This window comes from Drosophila hydei, unplaced genomic scaffold, assembly GCF_003285905.1.
Source record: "Drosophila hydei strain 15085-1641.00,03,60 unplaced genomic scaffold, DhydRS2 tig00008135-arrow-pilon, whole genome shotgun sequence".
Taxonomy (NCBI): domain Eukaryota; kingdom Metazoa; phylum Arthropoda; class Insecta; order Diptera; family Drosophilidae; genus Drosophila; species Drosophila hydei.
Window position 1 is genome coordinate 2,799,976 of NW_022045844.1, and position 23,809 is coordinate 2,823,784.

Sequence of the window (23,809 nt, forward strand, 5' to 3'; positions counted from 1 at the left end):
TTTTCAATTTAAGTGCAGAGTAAAAATTAAGGTGGAAAATATTATTTGTTATTAAAGTTGATTTAAGATGATGAAGTTACAAAAGAATAAAATAAATTGGATATGCTTAGTTCAAAAATGTTGAGCGAGAAAAATTGAAAAATAATTTTATTTGCATTTTGATTAAGTCTAAATAAATCTGACAATATCTTGGCATAGCTATGATCGTTTAAGGGCCTTAACTAAGCACTGGAACTAATTATGTTCGATAATTCTTACCTATAATAAAATTATATATAGCATTTGTCTGAAAATTTTGACAATTGACCTTTAGACTTGATTGATATTACAATTTAGGCAAAGCTATAAAAGTTTTAAATTTCAAATTACATGGAAGAATGAATATGCATTAAATAAACTTACGAATCGAAAAAGTTTGAAAACTTTTGATATTTATATAATATAATATAATATAATATAATTTAATATAATATAATATAATATAATACAATATAATATAATATAATATAATATAAACTGATTGATTAAATATTTTAATCTTTGCTGTTTTTCCTAGCATACTTTTGGGCGAGCTTTTCACAGCATAGTTTTGAGCATGAGAAAAATCTTTGTGAAAATTGCTCCAAATTTTACTTTTGATTAATAGCTTGAAAAACTGAGAATCTATCGAAAAAGCCTGCAATATAGTTAGATATTATGGATATGAAACTGAATTATATATATTTGAATTATACGAATCGGAATCTGCTATAAATACAGAGTTTATAGACGAATGAACATATAAATATAGAGTGAGGCCTTATAATATTGGGTCGTATCGAATATTTTAAATGGGTTTTATGATGTGGATGCTAAAGCGTGAATTGGACTGCTTGGACATGATGTGTGGACAATGAGTGTGGAATTTATGTGGATATAGTTTCCATACTGAGTGTGGATTATATAGTGTAGAGGAAGTGTTTTGGATGTGAAGAAAATGAGCTGTGATTATGAAGTATGTATTAAGTAGAAAATATGAAATCTGACTATGGAAATTTAAATGTGTAGTTCGAGTGTGGACTATGAGGAATGCATGTGCAGTCTGAAGTCTAGAAGTTGTGGCACACATAATCAGCAAGCATAACAAACTGAGCCAAGAACTGCCCATAGCCAGAGGAATCTAAGCTGTATTCCAAGTCGAAGACGAAGTCGAAGTCGAAGTCTAAGTCAATGTCATCGCCGTCGTCGTCGTCGTCATCGTCATCTGCGCTTGCTACTGATGGCGCTCCTGTTGCTGGCTGACTCCTAAGCGCACCAGGCGAATCCTCTAAAAATTATTTATTAACATGGTAGAAATTCGCAAACAGGTTAAAACGACCAATCAAAACAACAACAACAACAAACTGCAACGACAACAACAACAAAAAGCGGCGGCAGCCAAAGACCCAAAGTGCAGATAATATTAAAAGGCAGTCAGGCAGCCAGTCAGACAGACAAACAGACAGAGAGACAGAGAGACAGACGGGCAGACGGCCAAGCAGCCAAGTTGGAGTTGGAGTTGGAGTCGGAGTTGGGCCGACCGACTGGCAGACACATTTCGAAAAGGGCCAACATGAAATTCCATGAGAGTCATTGACTTTATTATTATTGGTTGGCTGGCTGGCTGGCTGCTTGACTTGGCTTGGTTTGGTTTGCTTTGGCTCGCCTTCGCCTTCGCCTTGCCTTGGCTTTGAGTCGAGTTGAGTTGAGTTGAGTTGACTTGGTTGAGCTGCTTGCTTACTTAATTTTCTTGGGAAAGTTTTTGTTGAAAGTTGGGCGGCCTTTTTATTATTTTTTATTTCTTATATATAACTATATATATAGGTTTTTTGCAACTGAAGTAGTTGGCGAAACGTACTTAAATACCTTGTAATCATTGGTTATGGGACATGTGTCTGTAGATATCTAGCTTAGCTTTATTTAAGTGCAAATATTTGCAGTTATCAGTCAAAGTGGGCTTTTAGTGTTATTTCGGTGGGGGCATATGCCTCTAGTAAGAAAGATTGTAGTGCTTAGACTGAGATATAAGATACGAGAGATATTTATAGGCTTACTTCTGTACACAGGAAAAATTGTTCTGTGTAGACCTTACCCTAAGATTTGCTTGTTGAACTTGACTTAGTAAACGCAGAAATCGTGTTTACAGTATATATATATATATACCTATAACTGTTGCAGTTTAACTATTTATATATTAAGCTGTACTATATTGCCTCTAGATTTTATTATATACATTTTTTTAATAAAAATAAATTTGATTTTCTTTAACTATTTTCACATTTTTAAAACTATTTACAAGCTTTCATTGTATATTAATATTTTATAAATTGTCAAACCACCCTCGCTCTATTTTGACAATCATACCTCTGAAATATTTAAGGTAGTCAAGGCCTTACTAAAGCTGCTTCTGTAGCCTTCAACTGCCAGCCTCTAGCCTCCAGGTCAAGCCCTCTTTCTAATTAATTAGTTCACAATAGATAAAAATCTTCAACTGCCCTTACTTACTATAAAAACCTTTAAATATAATTTATAAACATTTTAAAAAGCCATATAAAGAATATTTCATGCTGGCAAACAAGCATCTGCCGCATCTCTCGTCCATTCCTCTTGCATCCCTCTGAAAATGAAGTTTTTAGCAAATTCCATTCATACCACGCCTCATTTTTCCTGGTATCGCTGATTTGGCCCAAATAAATAAAAGGCTGCATTTCGTGGCCCTGCAAACGAATGACAGCCAAAGGAAAAAAGCACATTCCCTAACGATCTTTGGCATTTATGGAATTTACAGAGTATTTGCGCCCTCACCCTCGCCCTTCCATAGAAATCCGAAGCCCGAAACTCTGAACGAGGGAAATTGATACTTTATTTATATTTATTTATATATAAATTGGGCGCAGCAACGAAAGCTTAAATAAGCAGAAAGTTCGACGTTTTTTGCAGCTCTCCTTCTTTTTTTTGTGGGCGCGCAAGTCAACAGAAATCAGCGTTGCGATTCGATACCCTGCACCAAGCCCCGCATGAAGCGTGTGAGTGTGTGAGTCCGATTTGGCCAAGCACTTTTGGTCCATTGGGTTTTAGGGGGAGCTGCCTCTATTGTTGATGGTAGCTGTCGGTGTCGCTGCAGACGCAACCGTCGTCGCTTCGGGTGTATGAATGAATTTATGCTTTTGTTATGTTTTTATGTGTTTGTCTTTTCACCGGAATTTCATTCGAATACCTTATATGGCATTTTATTTGTACAGCTGTGTGCGTCTGTGTGTGTGTTTACCTTTAGTTATTATGTTTTATGTTTGATTCCTCTCATTTTGCCGCAGCTCATCAATAAAAGGATACAAATTTGGATCTGCCGCTACTTTAGCCTCGGCAACTGTCTTAATTTCTTCATTTTAAATAACTTAAATATCAATAAATTACCAAAACTAATACTAAAAACATATTAAATGTCACGCAAATACCTTACTAACTACCAAGCTTGGCTGGTCACACTTCTTCCAAATCACTCACTGTTTACTGCAAAAACAAAAACGAACACAAAAAAACAAAAAGTAATCAGCAATTCCGCAACTTGAGGCAGGTAGTCAGACACTTTGCTAGGTCAAAACAACAGATACGTGCAAGCATTGCTGTTGTTGTATGCGCCTTGTTATTGCTTCCCACGAGCATTAATAAAACTGACACGTCTTCCATATGCCAAACTTCAGCTGCGCCGAATATTTTGGCAAAAACGTAGTCGACCTCGAAATGACAGCACGTTGCAGCTTGAACTTGAACGTTACAAGTTTCAAATTGTAATTCAAATCTGCGCGCGCAAAGCCGACGGGTTGTTGTCTTCGCTAAACGTAATCATTTGAAGCTGGTGAGACCGTTGCCAATGGCTGCCACTAACTGCAACCAGTCTGGCAACACCACGCTACCACTCGCGCGCTTTTCAAGCAAAAAGCTTAGCTGATAACAGCATTTAATCAATATTATTTGTAATACAAATCAATATTATTAAAATTGAGTTCCGATAAGCTCAGTACTTTAATAACAAGAGACAGTTATGTGAATTGTCAGTCGTAAAATTACTAACCAGCTGTTGATATACAGGCACAACAAATAGCCAACATACACATACAAAGATTTATACAAATCTGTAGCTGATAAGAAAAACAGCAGCAGCAGCAGCAGCAGCATATATACAAAACAATTATGACCGCTGCTCACGTAGTACACAAACAGCGGTCGTTCGCAACGCAACAAGTTTAATCGCTATCAGCATATTATTGAGAGGGACCCCACCGGACAAAGCAAAACGATGCGCAGCCTGAATCGCTTTCGTTTGATAACCTTCGATGTGACCAATACGCTGCTGCAATTTCGCACAAGCCCCGGCAAACAATATGGCGAAATCGGAGCGTTGTTTGGTGCGCGCTGCGATAACAATGACTTGGCCAAGAACTATAAAGCCAATTGGTAAGCGCAGCTGAACTACGCTTGATCCACAATTTAGTATTCCTTTTGGCAGGTATAAAATGAATCGTGATTATCCTAATTTTGGCGTGGACACATCGCCGCGACTTGAGTGGCAGCAATGGTGGCGTCAGCTGATAGCAGGTAAGCGATAAACTGTGGCTGCCCCTCAGCTCTAGTTCAAAGTTCAAGAGCTTAAAATACATTCTTTCTGCTCTTGCCAGGCACCTTCGCAGAGAGCGGCGCAGCCATACCCGATGAGAAATTAGATAATTTCGTTAGCCATTTGCTGGAACTGTATAAAACGACGATTTGCTGGCAGCCATGTAATGGCAGCGTGGAGCTGCTCCAACAGCTGCGCAAACACAATCTAGCGGATAAACAGCTTAAAGTAGGCGTCATAGCCAACTTTGATCCGCGACTTGACGCGCTGCTGCGCAACACAAAGCTCGATCGTTACCTGGACTTTGCGCTGAACTCATATACGGCAAAAGCGGAGAAGCCACAGTTGGCTATCTTTCAGCGCGCCATGGAGGACTCGAAGCTGGCAAATCTGAAGCCAGCTGAGTGTCTGCACATTGGGGATGGGCCCACGACAGATTATCTGGGCGCCAAAGAAGCCGGCTGGCATGCAGCACTGGTGCACGAGAAAAGCTACTCCTATCTATCCAAGAAATACGGCACGGACATCAAGCGCAATCATGTCTTTCCCAGTCTCTATGACTTTCACAAAAAGTTAACAGACGATGCTGTCGTCTGGTGATGAACAATAATAAAATTCTGCGCTTAAAAAACAGCTTCATATGTATTTAACAAACTACGTTTCGGGCTTGGGCAGCTGGGCCATAAATATGTTGCCTAATGGATCCTGAGGCTTCTGGCTTTCATGATCGTATTGAGGGCCAATGGCCCATAGGGATTCCAGATCGTAATCTTCGCGAGCTTTGGGCGAAAAAATGTGCAGTGCAATGTTACCTAAGGAAGAACACCGGTATAAAAAGTGTAGTTTTAGAAAGCATACTGACTACTTACCCAAATCCATGGCCATCCAATCGCGACTTTTCTCGCCCTCAATGCGAGGCAGAATATCTCCTTTAGAACGCTTAATCTTAAACATGCGACGTACAAATTCTGCCGTGGCCAACATGTGGCGATAGCTGCGTGCGCTGCAAACAACCAGATGATCCACATACTTCAGCTCCTCTGGCACATAGCAAACAAATATATCATCTACATTCTCCTTGCGCAGCAGCTCAACCAAATCCTCAACATCGAAAACGCCGCGAATACCTCCTTGAAAGGAATAGGTATAAGCAATATGTAGTCAAGCTTTACAGCTGACTTACTCTTCAAATTAAGACCCATATATTGATCCTCTTCGGCATCCAGAGGCAGCTCTTGCTCCTGGTAGCGCGCCTCCTCTACATCGAAAATTTCCATTGCTTCCTCATCGCGAAAGACTTTGTATTTATTTTGCACGCCACCGGCCACAAACGATTGTTCTTTCACATCAATTTTTCCATTTTTTTGCGGTTCGGGTTTGCTAAATTCGTGATGAAAGCCACGCAAAATAGGCACGCTTAAGCGTTTGTCACGAATTAATCGAAAAATGCGCGTTTTTATCATATTTATTTTAGCCAACAATTATTACGCGACTAAAAACAGCTGTTTGCAAATTGGGCATGCCAACTTGCTTCACTTCTTCATCAGTGTGACCGTGTCACTGAACAATATTTTGCCAATCGATAGTGCGATAGGTTTTGTTCTCATCGAAACATCAATTACTGCTAATTTTGCGGAAAGAAAAAAGGCGAGAAGGAGAAAAACATTACTAATCAAGACTAAACGCACGCATTTGGTGTTTTAACGCAATATACATTGAATAATGTGGCAAGTGCTGACCGTTTATAGTTAGTTATTTATATACAATCGCCACCAGCATTCGCGCTATAGCGTGTTAGCAACAGACGAACAACCAACCAACCGTCAGACCGTCGCCGCAGTAGTCAAATTTTCTTACGCACTATTTGCTCGGTTGTTTCAGAGTCGTTTCTGTCTGTTGGTGTGTCGGTGTGTCGAAAACAAAACGCAAAACGTAAGGAAAAGAAAAGCAAAGCAGCAGTAGCAGACATTACAAATAAATCCAAATTCTAAAATAACAACCAACACACAAACATAATTAAGTGTACCATGAGTGAGAAACGGGCAGCAACGCCGACAAAGGATAATACGCCCGCCAGGCTCAAAATCGAACAGGAATATAATGACAAAAAAAATGGATCGGGTTGGAATCGATACTACAAGGTAAGTGTACCACCATATCATTGTACACCTAAAGAGGAACAGCTACATACAGGCAAGAAGCAGAGCACGAGCAAACACGCGCACATGCATGTACCTTACACACACATGCATACACACTCGGGCGCACACATACTATTTTATTCCTTTTTTCATTCGATTTCCACGAAAATGTGATGAGTGCGCAAAAGGCTTCTGCAGATGCCGATGCCTCCAACACCACCACCAATACACACGCACATACACGGCAAAAAAAAACAACTACACATGTATGCGTGTGTATTTGTGTAGTGTCTGTGTAGACACGCCGCTCACGGTCAGACCCACTGCGCTATTATTTATATTGTTGTTGCCATCGCTGTCATGTGAACGTGCGCCTGTATTTGTAGCTTTTGGTGTCGGCGTTGGTCAGCAGCCGCAGCAGCAGCCCAACTCCGGTCTTTGGCTTTAGTTTGTGGCGCTCGCGCAACGTTTGGCCGAAAATTTCACAGGCACATTCTCTCAAACACACACACACACATGCACAGACATTGAGTCGCTCACTCACGCACACATGCATGCAAAGCAATGCTAGCGCTCACCTGCTGCACTTTGCATGCGCTCTCGCTTGTTGCTCTTGGATGCTGTTGCTGTTGCTGCTGCGCTGCTTCTTCTTTTCCTTCCCTGAAATTCGCTTCAATTCTGATTACCTTGGTCATTTTCTGCACTCGAATTTTGAATGGGCATGCAGTGAAGCGGACTGTTACGATTAGGATTGCCAAAAATTGTTTCGTTATTACTATTATTGATAAAAACAAAAAATAAAGAAAAATAAAATCGACGTACGCGTCGCGAGCGTTTGGAGTTCTGCGAATTTGTTGTCGGTATTTGTACACAATTCTTGGAAATACATACGTATTTGTGTATGTATATGTATGTTTTGAATTTCAATTGTTTTGATTGCGGCCCACAGATATTTGTAACTTTTGCTTACATATCTGCAAATGCATTAAACAACACTTACCACCCATTCATAGTGTTGTAAAGCAGGAGAACAGATTGATGGAAAATCCGTCAGTGTAAATAAGATTGGCAATGCACAGGACTTGCCAATGCAAGTTGTTGTAGAAGTCTCTCTCTCTTTCTTTTTCCCCTCACACACACACGCAAATACATATAGAATGGGCAGAAGTCTCGGTGTCTGGGCCTGGGTTTCTCTTCGGGTTCCAGTGCTGCTGCTGCTGCTTCGTCTGCCAGAGCTGGAGTTTCTGCTTTATGGCCAGTTCCGGCGAATTGTGTCTTCAGCTGTTGCTTCAGCCCGCTTCTTCTTCTGTGGCACTCACTTGAATTTGGATTTCACGGAATTTAACTTCGCAGTTAGGATGACATTGCCTGCTGCGTATCTGTGTGTGCGTGTGTATAAATTTTTGTGTAATGAACTCAATTTGTTCTGTGCCAGCTCATCCTTTGTGCGAATGTGTGTGTTGTATGTGTGTATGTATGGGTCCTTTGTGCGCTGTGAGGATAATCTAACTTTCCCACTAACTCGACGGCAGCGACTGCCAAGCTTGATGAAATATCCAAATTGTTTTTCGCTTGAAAGCATTTCCTTTGTACAAACGAACATTTCCATTTAATTATGGTCCTCCTCCTTCTCCGCCACCTCCTACAGAAACATCAAAAATATATGTATAATAATAATAGTAGCAGAAAATGTTTTTAAATTGTTTGTTATGCTTTATGGGCACTTTAAGCCACAATTATTTACCGTATTGTGCTGCTTTCTTATGTTTGTATTTGGTTTTTGCCTTTCTTTTATCACCTTTGCTTCGGCTCATTATGAAAGTAACACCAACAACAATCGCACAGACTGTGACGAGCTCGTTGCCCACATTCTATGTTGTACGTTATTTGTTGCAATGAAATTCATGCAGCATGCAATTCCCATACCCCGTAAAACATGTGGCTACAGAAGGTGTATATTAGCTGTAAAGCTTTGTCGATTTTTAAGCGAAAAGTGAACGCAGTTCTCCAAGATTCATTTAGAAGCCGTATATGTAGCCGGTATTCAATGGAAAGAAACCATATTTGTTGAGCTGCGAATGCAATTCAACAGATATATTGGAAAAACAAATTGTACATCCTTTCTTTGCGATTCTCATGAATTGTAGTAAGAGGAAACGAACAATGCTAATATTAAATGTAAAAATCTTCTGAAACGTAGTTTAAATAGACCTGGCTGGTGATTGGTATTCATACCTATTATACCACACACACACAGAAATGCATATATGGTTGCTAAATTGGGTATATAAATTGAATCTGGGTTTTTTTCTTTTCGGATAAACAGTTGCTGATAAGCAAGGAGTGCGCTGGTAACAGTTACACTACTGATAAGAGTATTGATGCTTATCGCAGATATTTTTGGCTTATACGCATATATTGTATTGTTCCTGTGCCGCTTATCTCTTCTCTCGCTCTCCTCTGTCAGTGTCTGTCTCGGCCCTCTCGTGCCTCTCTTTCGCACTCAAGGCGTTATCGGACAATGTTCTTTTCAATTAAATTTCATAACACTCGCCGCAGTCGTCAGCCTCAATTTGTGCTGATTATCGAGGAGTGGCTTGACGACTTAATATAACTGATTCACCTACTTAATGACGAACTGACAATTAGCAACTGATTTTATTTTTTCGCACTGCAATCAAAAAATACAAAAAACTGCGTCGCATACAATGCTACAAAAAGAAAAACTGGAACATCGGCAATAAAAAAGTAACTGCATTAATGCCGCATGCCTCGTTAGTCATAACTCATCTGCCTCCCCTCTCACTCACTCCCAGATTTACTCATCATACAGACTGAATGCAAATTGCACTACTTAGCCAAGTGGGCAGCAATTGGCTTTGAGCTAAACTAGAGTGGATCAGTGGCATTGAACTTGTTGTTAGGGGTGGGTATGATATGAAGAGTGGGCTTATAGCTGCGCCAATTGATAACAAATAACAGTTATCAAGATGATACCGTTGGCCAAGCAATTAGTCATGGCAGCTTTCTCGACCTGGCAAAGAAAATCGAGACAGGCAAGCCAATCAGTCGTTAGGCTAAGATAACAGAACTTGTTAGAGAATAACGGCTGGCGAACACGCTATGTATGGGCAACCCCCAAAAAAAAAAAAGAAACAAAAACACTATCTATGTGCATTTTACTCTCCGCATAATCATGAATCACACTGCGAAAATCCACAATGTCATAATTGATTGTATTCATTTTATGTCTGCTTACAGGAAATATGTGAAATATGCGAACGCGTGGCCAAATCGCAAGAGTATACCACGCTGGAATCGGAGCGTTCACAGAATCGAGGACTGAACCGATATAGAGATGTCAATCCCTATGATCATTCGCGCATTGTGCTGAAACGCGGTAGCGTTGATTACATCAATGCCAACCTGGTGAAGGTAAGTGTGAGACATACCAATGAACTATCCGAAATCAAACTAATGTCTGTCCCTTCCTTGTTGTATATATAATCTACAGCTGGATCGTGCTGATCGTCAATATATACTGACACAGGGTCCGCTGCAGGATACGGTGGGTCACTTTTGGCTTATGGTCTGGGAGCAAAAATCACGCGGGATTCTAATGCTTAACAAGCTAAAGGAGAAGAAGCAGATTAAATGCCATCCCTATTGGCCAGATCAGCTGGGAGCCAACAATGCGCTTAATCTAAAGGATGTCAATCTATCTGTGGAACTTATTCGCTGCGAGAACTATCAGAACTTTGTGCGGCGGTGGTTCAAGTGAGATAACCTTACCAAGAAGCCAACTGTAACAACATTTATTAACATATCTCTTATCTTAGGTTAACTGATCTCGAAACGAAGAAGAGCCGTGAAGTTATGCAATTCCATTATACAACCTGGCCGGACTTTGGTATACCTAGTTCACCGGATGCATTTCTAAAGTTCTTACAGCAGGTGCGCGACTCAGGTGCACTCAAGGCGGATGTCGGTCCAGCTGTGGTCCATTGTAGTGCCGGTATCGGACGATCTGGCACATTTTGCTTGGTCGATTGCTGTCTGGTACTGGTGGACAAGTATGGCGAGTGCAATGTGTCGGAAGTACTGTGCGAGTTGCGCACCTACCGACTGGGACTAATACAAACGGCCGATCAGTTGGACTTTTCATATCAGGCAATAATCGAGGGCATAAAAAAACTCAACGATCCTGTACGTATATTAAGCACCAATAAGAAATTACGCCTGAATTTCAATTTCAATTAGACAAAGAGTTCATAAGAGCAAGCCACATCGACCATCACAATTTAAACAGACCTTTGATGTGTTAATGACTATATTGTATAGAAATTGTGTTGCAAAACTAAAATGTTATGAATTAATAATTGATGAAATGTAGGTAAATGTTTAAAACAAAATCAAACATTTGTTTTATAAAACCATATGCTTTATATCAAATATGTTGATAATTTGTAATTTTTTTAGCTTTGCTAAACGCTTTTTTGAACTTTTTAAGTTTTTGAGTGAAGCTTGGACGAAGTTGCTTAGTTCATTAGAGAAAGCTTTCCCTAATTTTCCGTCTTTATATTTACAGAGTTTTCTTGGTGCTGAGGAGCCAATCATTAGCAATGAGACGGATCCCCACGTGCAGGATGAGCAACCGCCTCCATTGCCTCCACGTTCTCATTCGCTTAACTTGCCTCTGGCGCCCAATACAGGTGGAGTACTCTCACTGGACATGCGTGCAGCGCAGGCCAATGGCGAAAATGTGCTCATAGGAGAGGACAATGGCATCATTACCACCGATAAGCAGACGCTAAACAGCAAGGATGCTCTCAACAATATCATAAGCAGTCAGCCTGAGATCATAAATGCCGAAGTGGCAGATAGTTTGCTTAACAATCGTCCTCTGCCGCCACTGCCCAAGTTGCCAAAGCATAGTGAACTGGAATCGGATAGTGAGGACGACGACGAAGCCTATGATGAGAACGAGGATGATGAGGATGAAGAATATGAGAATATTAATGAACACAAATTGGAGCCAGCCAATGGTGATGTCACAATCCTACAGCCACATGAAGATGATGTGAATGCCAACAGCGAAAAGCCAACGGCAATGGATCAGCATAAGGTCAACGGCATTGATTTGACAACGAGGTATATATATATATATATATATATTGATATTGTTAAATAAAATTATAATTCTTATTAAAATCTTTTTAGTACCGGGGACGAGCTGAAGCGGCGAAAACGTAATGAATACCAATCAAATCTGGAACAGAAAGTCAACGAAATTAAGCGCAAACAACGTGAGAACGAGGACAATCAGCAGGCGGCGAAAAAACGAAGGTCATTACTCACATATATTGCCGCTGGTGTTGTTGTGGGCGTTATTGCCGCCTACGCGTACACAAAGCTAGGTTAAGTCCTTGCCGTAGCCACAAACGAAAGTAGTAGCCTGTAGTAGTTGTAGCAATTGAATCAGAATGTAGTGGCATAGTAGCGTGACAGTGATTCCCAGTTCTGGGCATATGTATCTATGTATGTGTATGTATATGTATGTATGTAGGTCTTATCGAGCTAACATCAAATGTCAGCGCGACACAAATTCTTGCACACACACACACACAGACGGTGACAGACAGAGACACACCCACACAATCACGAGTTGGACAGCGAACAATGCGAAAATAGTCGCATTAATTAAAACGATAATGACAATGCATATTAGGGAATTTTTTTATATATAAAAAAAAAACAAAACAAATGAAAAAACAAGACAAAAACAAAACTACAGCAACATTTAAAACTTAGGAAAGCACAAAAGTTAGATTCTTGCGCAATAGACTGACATTTTAGAACAAATTTTTTCTCGATACACTTAACAAAGAAAAAAAGATGAAAAACTATAATAATGAATGAAATACACATAAACAAAAAAGGAACAGAACAAACCTTAAAAAAATCATATATACATATATATCTATATATCGACTTGAAATATTCGTGCAAATGCATTTTTATTTTGCGCTCGCTAACCTATGTACAATTTTTTCACTTATTTGATACAAAATAAAACAAGAAGATAAAGAAGAAGAAGAGAAAGAAACGTTGCTATCTAAAATATTTTATATGTATATTGTGCACGAACGACCACGCCCACGCCCACGCTTCACTTGTTGTTAAACACTTACGTTTCGTAAACATTTTCAAATATCAGACTGTGCATGCATATATATACATTTATATCTATGCATATATGTATATGTATGTGTATCTGTATGCGATGTGTTGTTATTTATGAAGAATTATGATGAAACACGCTTGTTTTACTAATCTAACGGCAATGAATGCATTAATGTGCCAAAAGAAAAACCAAACAATTGAATGGAAAATTAATTGAAATTATGAAGAAAATTAAAATAATTGGACAGCTAATTTGCGCGCTATTTTTAAATTTACTTTACCAAAAAAAGGAGGAATATAAAAATGAAATGAGCAAATTAAATTTAAATTGGAAAATGCAAACGCCGATTAAAGCAATAAAAATAATGCAAATATGTAGCACAAAAAATAACATAAAATTTATATATATATATTATACATATATAAAATAATGGAAAATCTATATATAAAATAATATATGATTCGAGGGAAACCATTTTGTATTCTAACAATAGCATTAAAATTAATGTGAACTTAAAACATATAAGATGATAAAAACAAAACAAAAGAATGAGTTAAACTATTTAATGGTTTTTAGTAGTAAGATACTATCTCTGACCTCCTCCCTCCTTCACATTTTCCAGCATATACAAGAACATAATTGTATATTATTAAAATACACATAAATTACGTGTAGCGTAAGAGCGTCAGAGAAGGAGTAACACAAGTAAAACAAAATGAATTATTTTTATATGTGTAATTCACAAATTTAACAACTAAAATCTAACCAACCACCCACAATGAGAAAGCGAGTGCGCTTAGAACGACGGCGACGGCGACGACGACGATGATGATTTTTATAATATACATACATATATAAACCTATTGAAAAAATACATATTTATATAAAATATATATATATATTTAAAAACAAAAGTAACAAATGAACAATACCTATAGTAATGCCTAGTTAACTGAACATTGGCTAAGTACACTGACACAAATCCAACAAAACACACGTAATATATATATATATATATATATATATATATATATATATATATATATATATATATATATATATATATATATATATATATATATATGCCTAATGAGTAAAGAGACAAAAAAACGAAAGTATTCAAATAAAGTTACATTTAAGATACAAAGCCAAGCCAATGAGGTGACGTTTTCTTTTTTACTATTATTAAAAAATTATGATTTAAATGCTCTTATTTGTTTACAGACGCCCCAAACGCCACAATATGAATAAGACAAAGTAAACTGCCTGCGAACTATTTGTCAGTGAGAGGCATCTACAGCAAGAAACGCGATGAACATATCATTTCCCATATCTGTAGCAATTAATTAGAAGAGAAACAAAACAATAAACAAGCATTTTAAAAACATCGTTTCTTAAATTTGTTTAAAATCTAAAATATAACGTTTTGCAAACTATCACGTAACGCAATGAATATCGATGCCTTTAAATGTTATCGAATATGTGCGATAAGAATAGGCATGTACTCGATTCTATCTGAACTCTAAAAATACTCAATTGACGACTTTGTTTTCGTTTAGCGACTGTAAAGAAATTTATTTTAAAATAATTGTTAAAGTAGCAGGTGCTGATTCTAAATTCGATTTAATAACTACGAAGTAGAATGCCTGCAATAGAAGAGGCACAACTAACTAAATATCTATCCAAGGTACGATGAGTCATAATTTTTGTCTGTGTGCCTTATCCATCCTCTACTGTCCAACACGCAGTAATAAAATATTTGATTAATTGAATCTCGTTAACAGTATAAAAATGTTGCGGCCACTAGGAAAGATGTTGTGGATGTCGTTACCTCATACCGCAGCTTGACATACAATCTAGAAAAATTTGGTGAGATTAAGCAAAATTTTCTGCTGAATAAGACTTACAAACACAAACAAATAAACAATTTTTTATTGTCCCTTAGTTTTCAACGATGGCAGTGTAAAAGATTTGCTTGCGTTGCAAGGCACAATACCGGTAGTCTACAAAAGTAAGTATTGGTTTTAGTCTATTAGACAAGCTTTTGTACTGAAAACACTTGACTTCACAGACAACACATACTACATTCCGATATGTATATGGCTGATGGACACCCATCCGCAAAATGCTCCAATGTGCTTTGTGAAGCCAACGCCAACAATGCAGATCAAGGTATCCATGTATGTGGATCACAATGGCAAGGTGTATTTGCCGTATTTGCACGACTGGCAGCCACATTACTCGGATCTGCTATCGCTAATACAAGTTATGATTGTGACATTCGGTGATCATCCGCCCGTTTATTCCAAGCCTAAAGAACAAGTCGCTGTGCCATATCCAGCGAATTGTAAGTGTAAAGGAAACTATCTTTGATTTTTAATTTTTAAGCTTATCATTCGCAGCTTACATGCCTCAGCCAGGAGGCCCTAGTGCGTCCAATCAGTTTCTACCTTATCCAAACGCAACTGGTGCTAGTGGTGGCAATTTCCCGCCTTATCCTACTGGGGGCGGTAACTTTATGCCTTATCCACCGACTGGTGGCCAGTCAGGCAGCTCTGCTGGCTATCCGCCATACATGAATTATCCCCAGCCTGGCGGATATCCTGGCGGTGTTGGATATGTAAGACCTATGATATACTACAAAGCAATTCATTCATAGATAGATAAATGTATTAATATTCTCGGCATAGAATCCAGCTGGAGTTACCACTCCTAGCTCAACAGGCACCATAACGGAAGAGCATATCAAAGCATCACTTATTAGCGCCGTTGAGGACAAGTTAAAACGTCGTATACAGGAGAAGGTGAATCAGTATCAAGCTGAAATCGAAACATTGAATCGCACCAAACAAGAGTTAGTAGAAGGTAGTGTCAAAATAGATGCCATCGTTGCTCGACTGGAACGCGAGGAAATTGATCTGCAAAAGAACATAACTGTACTGCGAGACAAGGAGGAGGAATTAAAGAAAAGTCTAGAGAACCTTGAGAATGCGGAAGCCATTGATCCAGATGAGGCAGTAACCACAACTGCGCCTTTATATAGACAGTAAGTAATTGAAACTATATTTAACTTTTTCCATTGGGTAAACGATTATTTTATTTTATAGATTACTTAATGCCTACGCTGATGAAGCTGCCACAGAGGATGCCATTTATTATTTGGGAGAAGGTCTGCGTGGTGGTGTCATCGATCTGGAGACGTTTCTGAAGCATGTGCGCCAACTTTCTCGCAAGCAATTCATTTTGCGGGCCACAATGCAAAAGTGTAGACAAAAAGCTGGATTGGCTGGCTAATCGGATGAAATGGAATGCGTAGGCCAGTCTGTTGCAGTTATTATTTCATTTGCAGTTTTTCAAGTGCAACTAATTATTCAAGCCGCACACAATTTGATATGTTATTATAATATATTCGGTATTGCTTTAAGTTAAAATTGAATCTTTGAAATTATATATGTATATGAATAAAACCCAACGTACGTTCACACATCCTCATACCATTTTATTCAATCATGCACATTAATATATATATATATCTTAAAAACGGAATGCTTGCTCTTGTCTAGCCTCTCATACGTAAATACCAACGGTTAACAAGAGGAACAAAATTCCAAATCCTAGGAAAATCGAAGCGCACAGACTAATCAGAAGCTCCTTAATTAATGTGCTTTCCTTTGAGCTCTTCCGCGAGACAACAAATACGAAAAACCAAGCAGTGAAGAATGTTCCAATTATGAGTAAAACTGTGGCTAGGTGTGGAAAGACCGCTGGATTGACAGGTGAAACGTAGCGCTGCATTTGCTCCATTCTGTTAAAGCAAGTAAAAACGTTATTTCATTTGTTATAACGGAACAATTAGTTTGTTTAGCTTACATTTAATTTGTTTTTTTTTTTTTTGAGTTTTTGTTAATTTCCTGCACTTGTACGTGGCCCGGCTTGCAAACAGTTAGGGTTGCTGTTTTGCTTATCGGGTACGTAAGTTGCCCCACAATCGTGTTATATCGATATGATTGATAATATTGCCGATATATCGTAACAAGAACAACAATTCATTCATCTCTAGTCAAAACGTGGTTTTGTGTAAAATTATAAAAAGGATTAAAATAAGATTTGCTTTTTAATGTTCAAAATAAACATAGCAGTAGGAAACTACTACAAGCACTGGCATGATGAGCGATGTAAGTATATGCATGCTATAATAAGTATACTGTGTAAGCAAATTGTTTTCTTTGTTTGCAGCTTGAAGAAATGGACAGCGAGCAATTGAATGAGCTGGAATCAATTCTTTACGCCTCCATACACTACAATGATACAACCAGCGAACAACAACAGCACACACTGGATGTGCATGTGGATGTGGATATGGACGCACAGAGTATGCCACCACCACAACAGCAAATAGAACAACAGCAAAAGCAACAACAGCGATTTGTTAGCAACAAGCGAATTATCAATAATGCAACTGCAAAACCTCGCTACTGGTCTGATAACAATACCGAAACTGCAACGGCAAATGATAATTGGAAATCAAAGGCAAAAACCACAGCAGAAAGTGAGTTTAAATTTGTTTACATGTACATATGCGTATACTATGATATAAACATGAAAGAATTCGCTGTCAAATGCTTTACATATATATATATATATATATATATATATATATATATGTATATTTATATATATATGTATATATATGTATATATATATATATATATATATATATATGTGTGTGTATGTATATGTATATATATATATATATATATATATTTATTTATATATAATTATGTGCTTGTACATTATATCAGCAATTTGAGCGAGTTTTTTGGGGAAGATACCGAATTTCGTATCGACGTTGCTTAGCAATTTGAAATTAATTTTTGTAAAACAAGCATCAAAATTACGTATTGAATTCTCAGGCTAGCGTCATGCTCCGTCAGATAAGGGCCATTTCACGTTTTCTATTTAATCATATAAGTGACATTAATTACAATATTATTGTTCTAATAATGCTGAAGGTGCTGTGCACTATTATATTAATGGACTATTATTATGTTTATTATGGATATGATCTGCTATATTGGTTGGATGAGATAGGCCAAAATCCAGTAGAGTATCTATTTTCTGGCATTGTCCTCACTGTGGCCGTTCATGTTGTGATGTCGTGTGTGGAGGTTATAATACTCTCGACATTAATTAGGCGCAACACGTGCCGTTATAATAAGCCGAGGCAACATTTTGAGGAGCGATATAGGCGATTTGTTTTGATGCGTCTGGTGCAGCAACTGGAGAATGCATTGCAAATTCAGAAACGTTGTTCGGGGCAACAGGACCAACATAATCAGCAAGAAGACATGACAATGCTTGAAGATTTGCATTCATCACATCAGCAGATCCATCTTGCTGTAAACGCTTTTCGCACTTCAGTGGCTGTGTTGTTGTGGCCCAATCGAGCAGATCTACAAATGGACGCATTTATACTTTATCATATCGATGAGGGACAGCTGACTGAGCTTAAACGTCACGGCTACAGCTTAAGTCAACCCGATAACAGGGATATTCGTAATGAGCACCTCAAACGCTTACTCAATCCGCCAGGATATTAAGTAAAACCCAACTTATAATTGTATTTCAATGATTTTGGCTCTAATAGTTCTCAGCAATAAAAATATGTGTCCCATAAAAATTAATACTATATATCTTACTCTCTCACCATTGTAACAGCTCCTACCACAGATGAGCCGGGCGCAACTACCGAGCAGGATAAGCGAGATGCTGTTCCCACAAAGAAGCTCAATAATGCCAAGAAGTCGTCTCTTTTGCCTAAACAAACAAAAGCTCTCAATCCTGTTCAACAATTGCTGCAGCAACAACAACAAATGCGTCAACAACCGAAAATGCCGCATAAAAAACAGCCACAAGTACAAAAACCACCGAAATCACAGCAAACCTCAAACCCAAAAATTGAGGACGATGAACCTGAACGTTTTGATCAACGCCTTCTGGTGGCCATACCATCCAATTTCCCAACCGGCAAACATGAGCGGCATGGCCCATTTGCGAAAGCAAATCGTAAGCTCGAGCAGCATCAGCGTCTTGCAGAGAAGCGTCAAAAATCGAAGCGTGTGCAAGCAAACAAGAAACTTAGGCAAAACAAAGAGCAACCCATGGAACTAATCAATCTTGTTGACAGTGAGAAATCGTCAGATGCAGACGATGTGGTGATTGTACCGCTCCCACCGGTACCCATTATAGACGTGGATTCAAGCGATGAGGAACAGGAGCCGCAGACGCCAGCAGTTTCCTATTTGGAAGAGAACGCAATGGATGCAGCGGATGTAAGCTTAACCGGAGAGCAAATCACAGATCAAGTCACAATGGCTTCGCAGCTCAATTCACCTTCGAGTTCCGTTTTATCCAGTGATGATTTCATTGTACAAAAGGATACGAGTCGCCTGCTCGCCGAACGTGCCCGAGCTACAGATGAAGACTTGCTAGTGCTTACAGAGAACGCCATACGAGATGCAGCCGAGCCTGCCAGCCAAGAAAAGGAGCAGCCGGCAGACACCTCCTCGGAATATGAGTTTGTGCCGCCTTCCAGGCTTGAGGAGATCAAACAAAACTATCGTGTGGATGAACAACAATTCCGTGCTCTGGATGTCTATGAGAGCGAATCAGATCTCACGGAAAGCGGCGTCTACTGCAAAGCAAAACAGAAGTCTGTGCCAACAATTATACGCAACGTGGACTCCGACTCGGATTCGACAGACATCGAACGTGTCGTAGAACCCACCGTGAACAAAACTAAACGTTTACGCAAGCGACGCGCTTCAAGCACCAACCAAAGCCAATCGGATCCCAACAACGAGTGTGATCAGGGTGACACAGAGAGCGATGATGCAGGTGTGCAAGCAACAGGTGTGCCAGGCATAGCACGTGGTATGGCTGTGGAGCGTTGCAAGCGCAAAATACGTCGCATAAGTCAAATGCGCAACTCAGAAAGTGTAGCTCCAGCAGGGCAGCATAAGAAGACATCCGTTGATGACGCCAGCTCAGAGTCAGGTGCTGAAGAGACGCTGCCCACAGCGCGTCAAATCGCTGAACGATTGCTCCAACAGGAGCAGGGCAAGAAACAGGCTACACCTGAGCAACATCTTCCACAGAACGGCGAGCCAATGGACAGCGTTGGCTCTGATGCAAACACAGAAGATGAAGCTGAGATGAGTAATGCGATAATCGAAGTCTGTACGATTGATGATGATGAAAGCCGCGCAAAAGCCGATCAACATCTTCCGCAGAACGGCGAGCCAATGGACAACGTTGGCTCTGATGCAAACGCAGAATATGAAGCTGACATGAGTGATGCGATAATTGATGTCTGTATGATTGATGATGATCAAAGCCCTGCAAAACCCAATCTGAATACCGAGAATACCAAGCAGATGCAGGAGGTAAGCACTACTAACACGGACCCGGACCCGGACTCTGAACCGGAAACAGAAGCGGAGAATACTGAAGAGAATGAAGCTGCAGCTGAAGTAAATAATATGGAAATACAGCGGAAAATGAAAAAAGTATTGGCTGAAGTTCAAGTGGAGCCCAATTTGCCGGAGCTGGAAGAGCAGCTACGTGTGAAGGATTTGATTGGCTGGAATGAAGAAATGTGTCGTTTTTATAATGATAGTTGGCATGGAGAGAATTTTAATCTACAAAAGATACTGAAGGGCATGTCGGGTAGGTGTTTCACTTTATTAAGTGAAGGATGCTAATTTTAAAATATTCTTTGTAACTTTTTAGGCCAACGCAGCGAGTGGCGCATTAACCACGCAGATCGCTTTCCGCCTGCCCGCAAACGTTCAAATCTGAAGTGCAGTAATTGCTTTGAAATGGGACATATACGCTCCAAATGTCCACGTCCACGAAAGCCCGTCATTTGTTATATGTGCGGCATGACGGGGCATGCAGAACCCCGCTGTCCAAATGCCATTTGTCTGGGTGTAAGTCGCGCATTTGAATGAAATATACGAATAGCAACGGAAGCTTAAATAGTAGCAAAAGTTGATATGATATAGCTATGTATTCCGTATTTTTATATTTTCATTGTTCTATGTTCATTATACTTATATATCTTATCTCTTACAGTGTGGCTCCAAGCAGTCTATCTATGTGCAGACGTGCAACAAATGTTCGTTTCATAGCCGGATGATCTGTCAGCTGTGCAAGGTGCGTGGCCATAGCAGCGACAAGTGTCCCGACCTGTGGCGTCGTTACCACTCCACAGTAAGCTAAAGTAATGTAATTCAAATGCAAAAACAATAACCTCTGTTTATCCTTAGACTCGCAGCAATGCAGTCCTAAATAGCAAAGTGCAATATCGCCCAAAGCACTGCAGCTATTGCTCCTTACGTGGTCATCTCTTTGAGGAGTGTCGTCACCGCTTTGGCGAATTTCGGAATATGAACCATACCAGCCGTATTATATCACATCAGAAGGTTTGCAAGGATCGCAGCGAACCCATCAGCTATTTGACTGATTTGCGGTCCTCCTTTGCCATCGATTTGCATTTCCACTTTAATTGGACTTCAGAGTTTTCAAAAAATAGCTGCTACGCACGTTTTCTCATAGCAGTTGGTTTGGCTAAGCCGGCAGAGAAACGCAAGAAGAATGCCTCAGTTCAGCAGTTAAAAGTCTATACAAATGATTATGTGCCCAATCCGCAGGCCAGAGCAGCCCGTCGCATTACATCAGCTACAACTTCCTCTACGATAGTAGAGGAGCTGCCAGTAGAGGATAAGCCCGACTCTGCTTCGGTAGTAGATGCAGAAGTTCTAAAAGTAGCGGAACCAGAACCTGCTCCTGTACAAATACAGCAGGAGGAGATTAGCAGCAATTTTGACAACAAGTCTCCAACACCGAACAAATCCATCAGCAACAGTAGTCTGACAGCCAGCAAATCTACTGTCACACCACATGACTTGGACTCGGATTCGAACTACAGCTTTTCGGAACATTTTGAGCTGCCTAGCTCGACGACTAGGCCAAATGAGCAGGAGAATGAACCGGAACAAGCAAAAACAAGACCTATGGAAAATCTGCCCGACATAATACCACTCAGCACAACATCTAATGAACAAGATGAAGACAATGACATGACCATCGGCACGAAAAGTCAGGGTATTTCGATGTGCGTGAATAACAAGGCGCCTCCAGCAACAACAACGCCGCTGCCGGAAAGTTTGCCAGATGTACCATCAGAAGCGAAGATTCTCATGGCGCGCGACCAAACCGAATATCTATTCAGTCCAGAGGGTCGGGAGTTTTTGACTGCTTCGGCCAAGCAATGTAATGTCAATGTCCGCATGGACTTCAAGGAATACGGCTATGTACTGGTTATATATGGTATGAAGAAGAACCAGGAGGCTCTTCAGCTCATGTTGTTGCGTCGCAACCAGGATGTGAAGCGCAAGAGCAACGAATTTCAAAGCCAAAAACCACCAAAGCGTATCGATGTGCTCATACGTTTTATACGTGATGGCATCACCAGTTTAGCTGGAGATTTGGGTAATGCCAAGACCCATTATTTCCGCATAAAGGAGCTGGAGCAAATGAATACCAAAAATGGCTACAAGCTGGCCGAACGCAAGCGTCGCCTGCTCAATATGATATTATTTGGACAGGCTGGCTTGAGCAATGGCAACATGCATTTAGATCAGCTACTGATCATACTGAAGCGTCTGTTGAATGAGCATGCGGGCGATGAGAATGCCACAGCTGCGATGCGCAATGAAATCGAAGAGCATTGGCGCATAATATTCAGTGCCTATCCGCATCCTAATTATGAAACGCTGCTTCAGAGCTATGTCAAGTTAGATGTTAAGAATCGCATGTCAACGCTTAATATAGAGCCTGCTCTGCTGGGCCAGCAAATGATCAATAAGAAAAGAGAACGTCTTGCCTCACCACCACCTGCTGCAACCGCTGAGCCTAGCAAGACTTCCTCGCCTAACAAACGTTCGCTGCTTACTGCCAAATGGTCTGATCAGCAGCAGAAGCAACCACCGCCGCCGCCTTTATGGAAACATGATGAGCGCGCACAATTATCATCACCTGCCATGCAGCCAAATAGTAATTCTCGCACAGCTAAGCAACGCGCACAGCCACATGCCAAGTCGCTGGGGCAACAGAAGAGGCAGCTGCGTCCTCTGCCGCCCGTTTGGCAGCACGAGGAGCAGCACAATAATAACAACAAGCAACGCATACCAAAGCAGCAGCGAGACAAATCTCGCCCCGTCCCACAACAGTCGCAACAACAGCAAAAGCTTTTATTACCCTGCAACAATATGCAGCAACGTACGCCAGCTGGCAAACTGCAGTTGCAACGCAATCGTCCACTGCAATCTGAATGCGTTCGCCTGCTGGCTGGCATGGAACGTGGTGATTCCCGCATCAACACAGATGCCTCGAAGCCCTCTATGTTCTGGTCACGTGAATCGCTTAAATATCTTGATGATCTGTTCAAGCTAACGACAAATCCGGAGACTTTGGAACGCCTGCAGCGCGTGCTAGATCGTTCGCGTCGAGGACAGCTGTCGCACAACGATTATCGCGCTGTCATACGGCTGCACTCGCTTATGGGCGGGGGATCATCTTATCAACGGGGGACTTAGTTTAAGAAAGCTTAAATAATGGAATAATTATATGGGTATATATCAAAGATAATAAATACCCAGCAGCGAATAAAAGAAATCTTGACTTAAGTTCGTCTAATGTTATAATGCACTTAACTTTTATTTATTCTTTGGTTATTAAACATAGATTATGCTTAGATTGATAATACAAATAGTTAATACACCATCA

The 23,809-nt window shown here is 40.0% G+C and overlaps 7 protein-coding genes across 8 annotated transcripts; 5 read left to right on the forward strand and 2 right to left on the reverse strand.

Annotated features, from left to right (window-relative positions):
- The first annotated feature begins 4,053 nt into the window (after window positions 1-4,053).
- LOC111594867 (rhythmically expressed gene 2 protein) lies at window positions 4,054-5,264 on the forward strand. The gene is made up of 3 exons (XM_023308347.2): window positions 4,054-4,473; window positions 4,526-4,614; window positions 4,695-5,264. Exons 1-3 carry the CDS (start codon window positions 4,316-4,318, stop codon window positions 5,231-5,233), a joined length of 786 nt encoding a protein of 261 aa, XP_023164115.2. The 5' UTR covers window positions 4,054-4,315; the 3' UTR covers window positions 5,234-5,264.
- Window positions 5,258-6,107, reverse strand: LOC111594868 (mitochondrial assembly of ribosomal large subunit protein 1). The gene is made up of 3 exons (XM_023308348.2): window positions 5,817-6,107; window positions 5,503-5,763; window positions 5,258-5,445 (listed from the first exon to the last, which is right to left on the reverse strand). Exons 1-3 carry the CDS (start codon window positions 6,094-6,096, stop codon window positions 5,288-5,290), a joined length of 699 nt encoding a protein of 232 aa, XP_023164116.1. The 5' UTR covers window positions 6,097-6,107; the 3' UTR covers window positions 5,258-5,287.
- Window positions 6,108-6,238: 131 nt separating this feature from the next.
- On the forward strand, window positions 6,239-14,328 carry LOC111594866 (tyrosine-protein phosphatase non-receptor type 61F). Of its 2 annotated transcripts, XM_023308346.2 has the most exons (7): window positions 6,239-6,774; window positions 10,036-10,209; window positions 10,289-10,551; window positions 10,614-10,980; window positions 11,363-11,925; window positions 11,995-12,120; window positions 14,183-14,328. In XM_023308346.2, exons 1-7 carry the CDS (start codon window positions 6,661-6,663, stop codon window positions 14,217-14,219), a joined length of 1,644 nt encoding a protein of 547 aa, XP_023164114.2. In that variant the 5' UTR covers window positions 6,239-6,660; the 3' UTR covers window positions 14,220-14,328. The 2 variants fall into 2 exon arrangements, with proteins under 2 accessions (XP_023164114.2, XP_023164113.2); XM_023308345.2 differs by lacking the exon at window positions 14,183-14,328 and having other exon boundaries at window positions 6,616-6,774; window positions 11,995-12,719.
- Window positions 14,329-14,475: 147 nt separating this feature from the next.
- On the forward strand, window positions 14,476-16,444 carry LOC111594883 (tumor susceptibility gene 101 protein). Its single transcript, XM_023308369.2, has 7 exons — window positions 14,476-14,645; window positions 14,743-14,827; window positions 14,904-14,969; window positions 15,030-15,305; window positions 15,361-15,578; window positions 15,649-16,004; window positions 16,066-16,444. Exons 1-7 carry the CDS (start codon window positions 14,601-14,603, stop codon window positions 16,250-16,252), a joined length of 1,233 nt encoding a protein of 410 aa, XP_023164137.1. The 5' UTR covers window positions 14,476-14,600; the 3' UTR covers window positions 16,253-16,444.
- Window positions 16,433-16,921, reverse strand: LOC111594885 (transmembrane protein 258). The gene is made up of 2 exons (XM_023308371.2): window positions 16,829-16,921; window positions 16,433-16,763 (listed from the first exon to the last, which is right to left on the reverse strand). Exon 2 carries the CDS (start codon window positions 16,760-16,762, stop codon window positions 16,526-16,528), a length of 237 nt encoding a protein of 78 aa, XP_023164139.1. The 5' UTR covers window position 16,763; window positions 16,829-16,921; the 3' UTR covers window positions 16,433-16,525.
- Window positions 16,922-16,998: 77 nt separating this feature from the next.
- LOC111594881 lies at window positions 16,999-23,731 on the forward strand. The gene is made up of 6 exons (XM_023308367.2): window positions 16,999-17,133; window positions 17,195-17,507; window positions 18,677-20,686; window positions 20,750-20,949; window positions 21,095-21,232; window positions 21,289-23,731. The coding sequence occupies exons 1-6, from the start codon at window positions 17,122-17,124 to the stop codon at window positions 23,617-23,619; spliced, it is 5,004 nt and encodes a 1,667-aa protein (XP_023164135.2). The 5' UTR covers window positions 16,999-17,121; the 3' UTR covers window positions 23,620-23,731.
- LOC111594884 lies at window positions 17,820-18,641 on the forward strand. The gene has a single exon (XM_023308370.2). It carries the CDS (start codon window positions 17,881-17,883, stop codon window positions 18,556-18,558), a length of 678 nt encoding a protein of 225 aa, XP_023164138.1. The 5' UTR covers window positions 17,820-17,880; the 3' UTR covers window positions 18,559-18,641.
- Window positions 23,732-23,809: the final 78 nt, after the last annotated feature.

Coding starts and splice junctions, on each gene's coding strand:
- LOC111594868 (XM_023308348.2), bottom strand. CDS start 6,096: ATGATAAAAACGCGCATTTTTCGATTAATTCGTGACAAACGCTTAAGC. Junction 5,764..5,816: donor TATGGGTCTTAATTTGAAGA/GTAAGTCAGCTG, acceptor ATTCCTTTCAAG/GAGGTATTCGCGGCGTTTTC. Junction 5,446..5,502: donor TTGGATGGCCATGGATTTGG/GTAAGTAGTCAG, acceptor GTTCTTCCTTAG/GTAACATTGCACTGCACATT.
- LOC111594883 (XM_023308369.2), top strand. CDS start 14,601: ATGCCTGCAATAGAAGAGGCACAACTAACTAAATATCTATCCAAG. Junction 14,828..14,903: donor ATACAATCTAGAAAAATTTG/GTGAGATTAAGC, acceptor ATTGTCCCTTAG/TTTTCAACGATGGCAGTGTA. Junction 15,579..15,648: donor ATCCTGGCGGTGTTGGATAT/GTAAGACCTATG, acceptor TTCTCGGCATAG/AATCCAGCTGGAGTTACCAC.
- LOC111594867 (XM_023308347.2), top strand. CDS start 4,316: ATGCGCAGCCTGAATCGCTTTCGTTTGATAACCTTCGATGTGACCAAT. Junction 4,474..4,525: donor AAGAACTATAAAGCCAATTG/GTAAGCGCAGCT, acceptor TCCTTTTGGCAG/GTATAAAATGAATCGTGATT. Junction 4,615..4,694: donor GTGGCGTCAGCTGATAGCAG/GTAAGCGATAAA, acceptor TGCTCTTGCCAG/GCACCTTCGCAGAGAGCGGC.
- LOC111594866 (XM_023308345.2), top strand. CDS start 6,661: ATGAGTGAGAAACGGGCAGCAACGCCGACAAAGGATAATACGCCCGCC. Junction 10,552..10,613: donor TTTGTGCGGCGGTGGTTCAA/GTGAGATAACCT, acceptor CTCTTATCTTAG/GTTAACTGATCTCGAAACGA. Junction 10,981..11,362: donor TAAAAAAACTCAACGATCCT/GTACGTATATTA, acceptor TTATATTTACAG/AGTTTTCTTGGTGCTGAGGA.
- LOC111594881 (XM_023308367.2), top strand. Junction 17,508..18,676: donor GGCAAAAACCACAGCAGAAA/GTGAGTTTAAAT, acceptor CCATTGTAACAG/CTCCTACCACAGATGAGCCG. Junction 20,950..21,094: donor CAAATGCCATTTGTCTGGGT/GTAAGTCGCGCA, acceptor TATCTCTTACAG/TGTGGCTCCAAGCAGTCTAT.
- LOC111594884 (XM_023308370.2), top strand. CDS start 17,881: ATGCTCCGTCAGATAAGGGCCATTTCACGTTTTCTATTTAATCATATA.
- LOC111594885 (XM_023308371.2), bottom strand. CDS start 16,762: ATGGAGCAAATGCAGCGCTACGTTTCACCTGTCAATCCAGCGGTCTTT.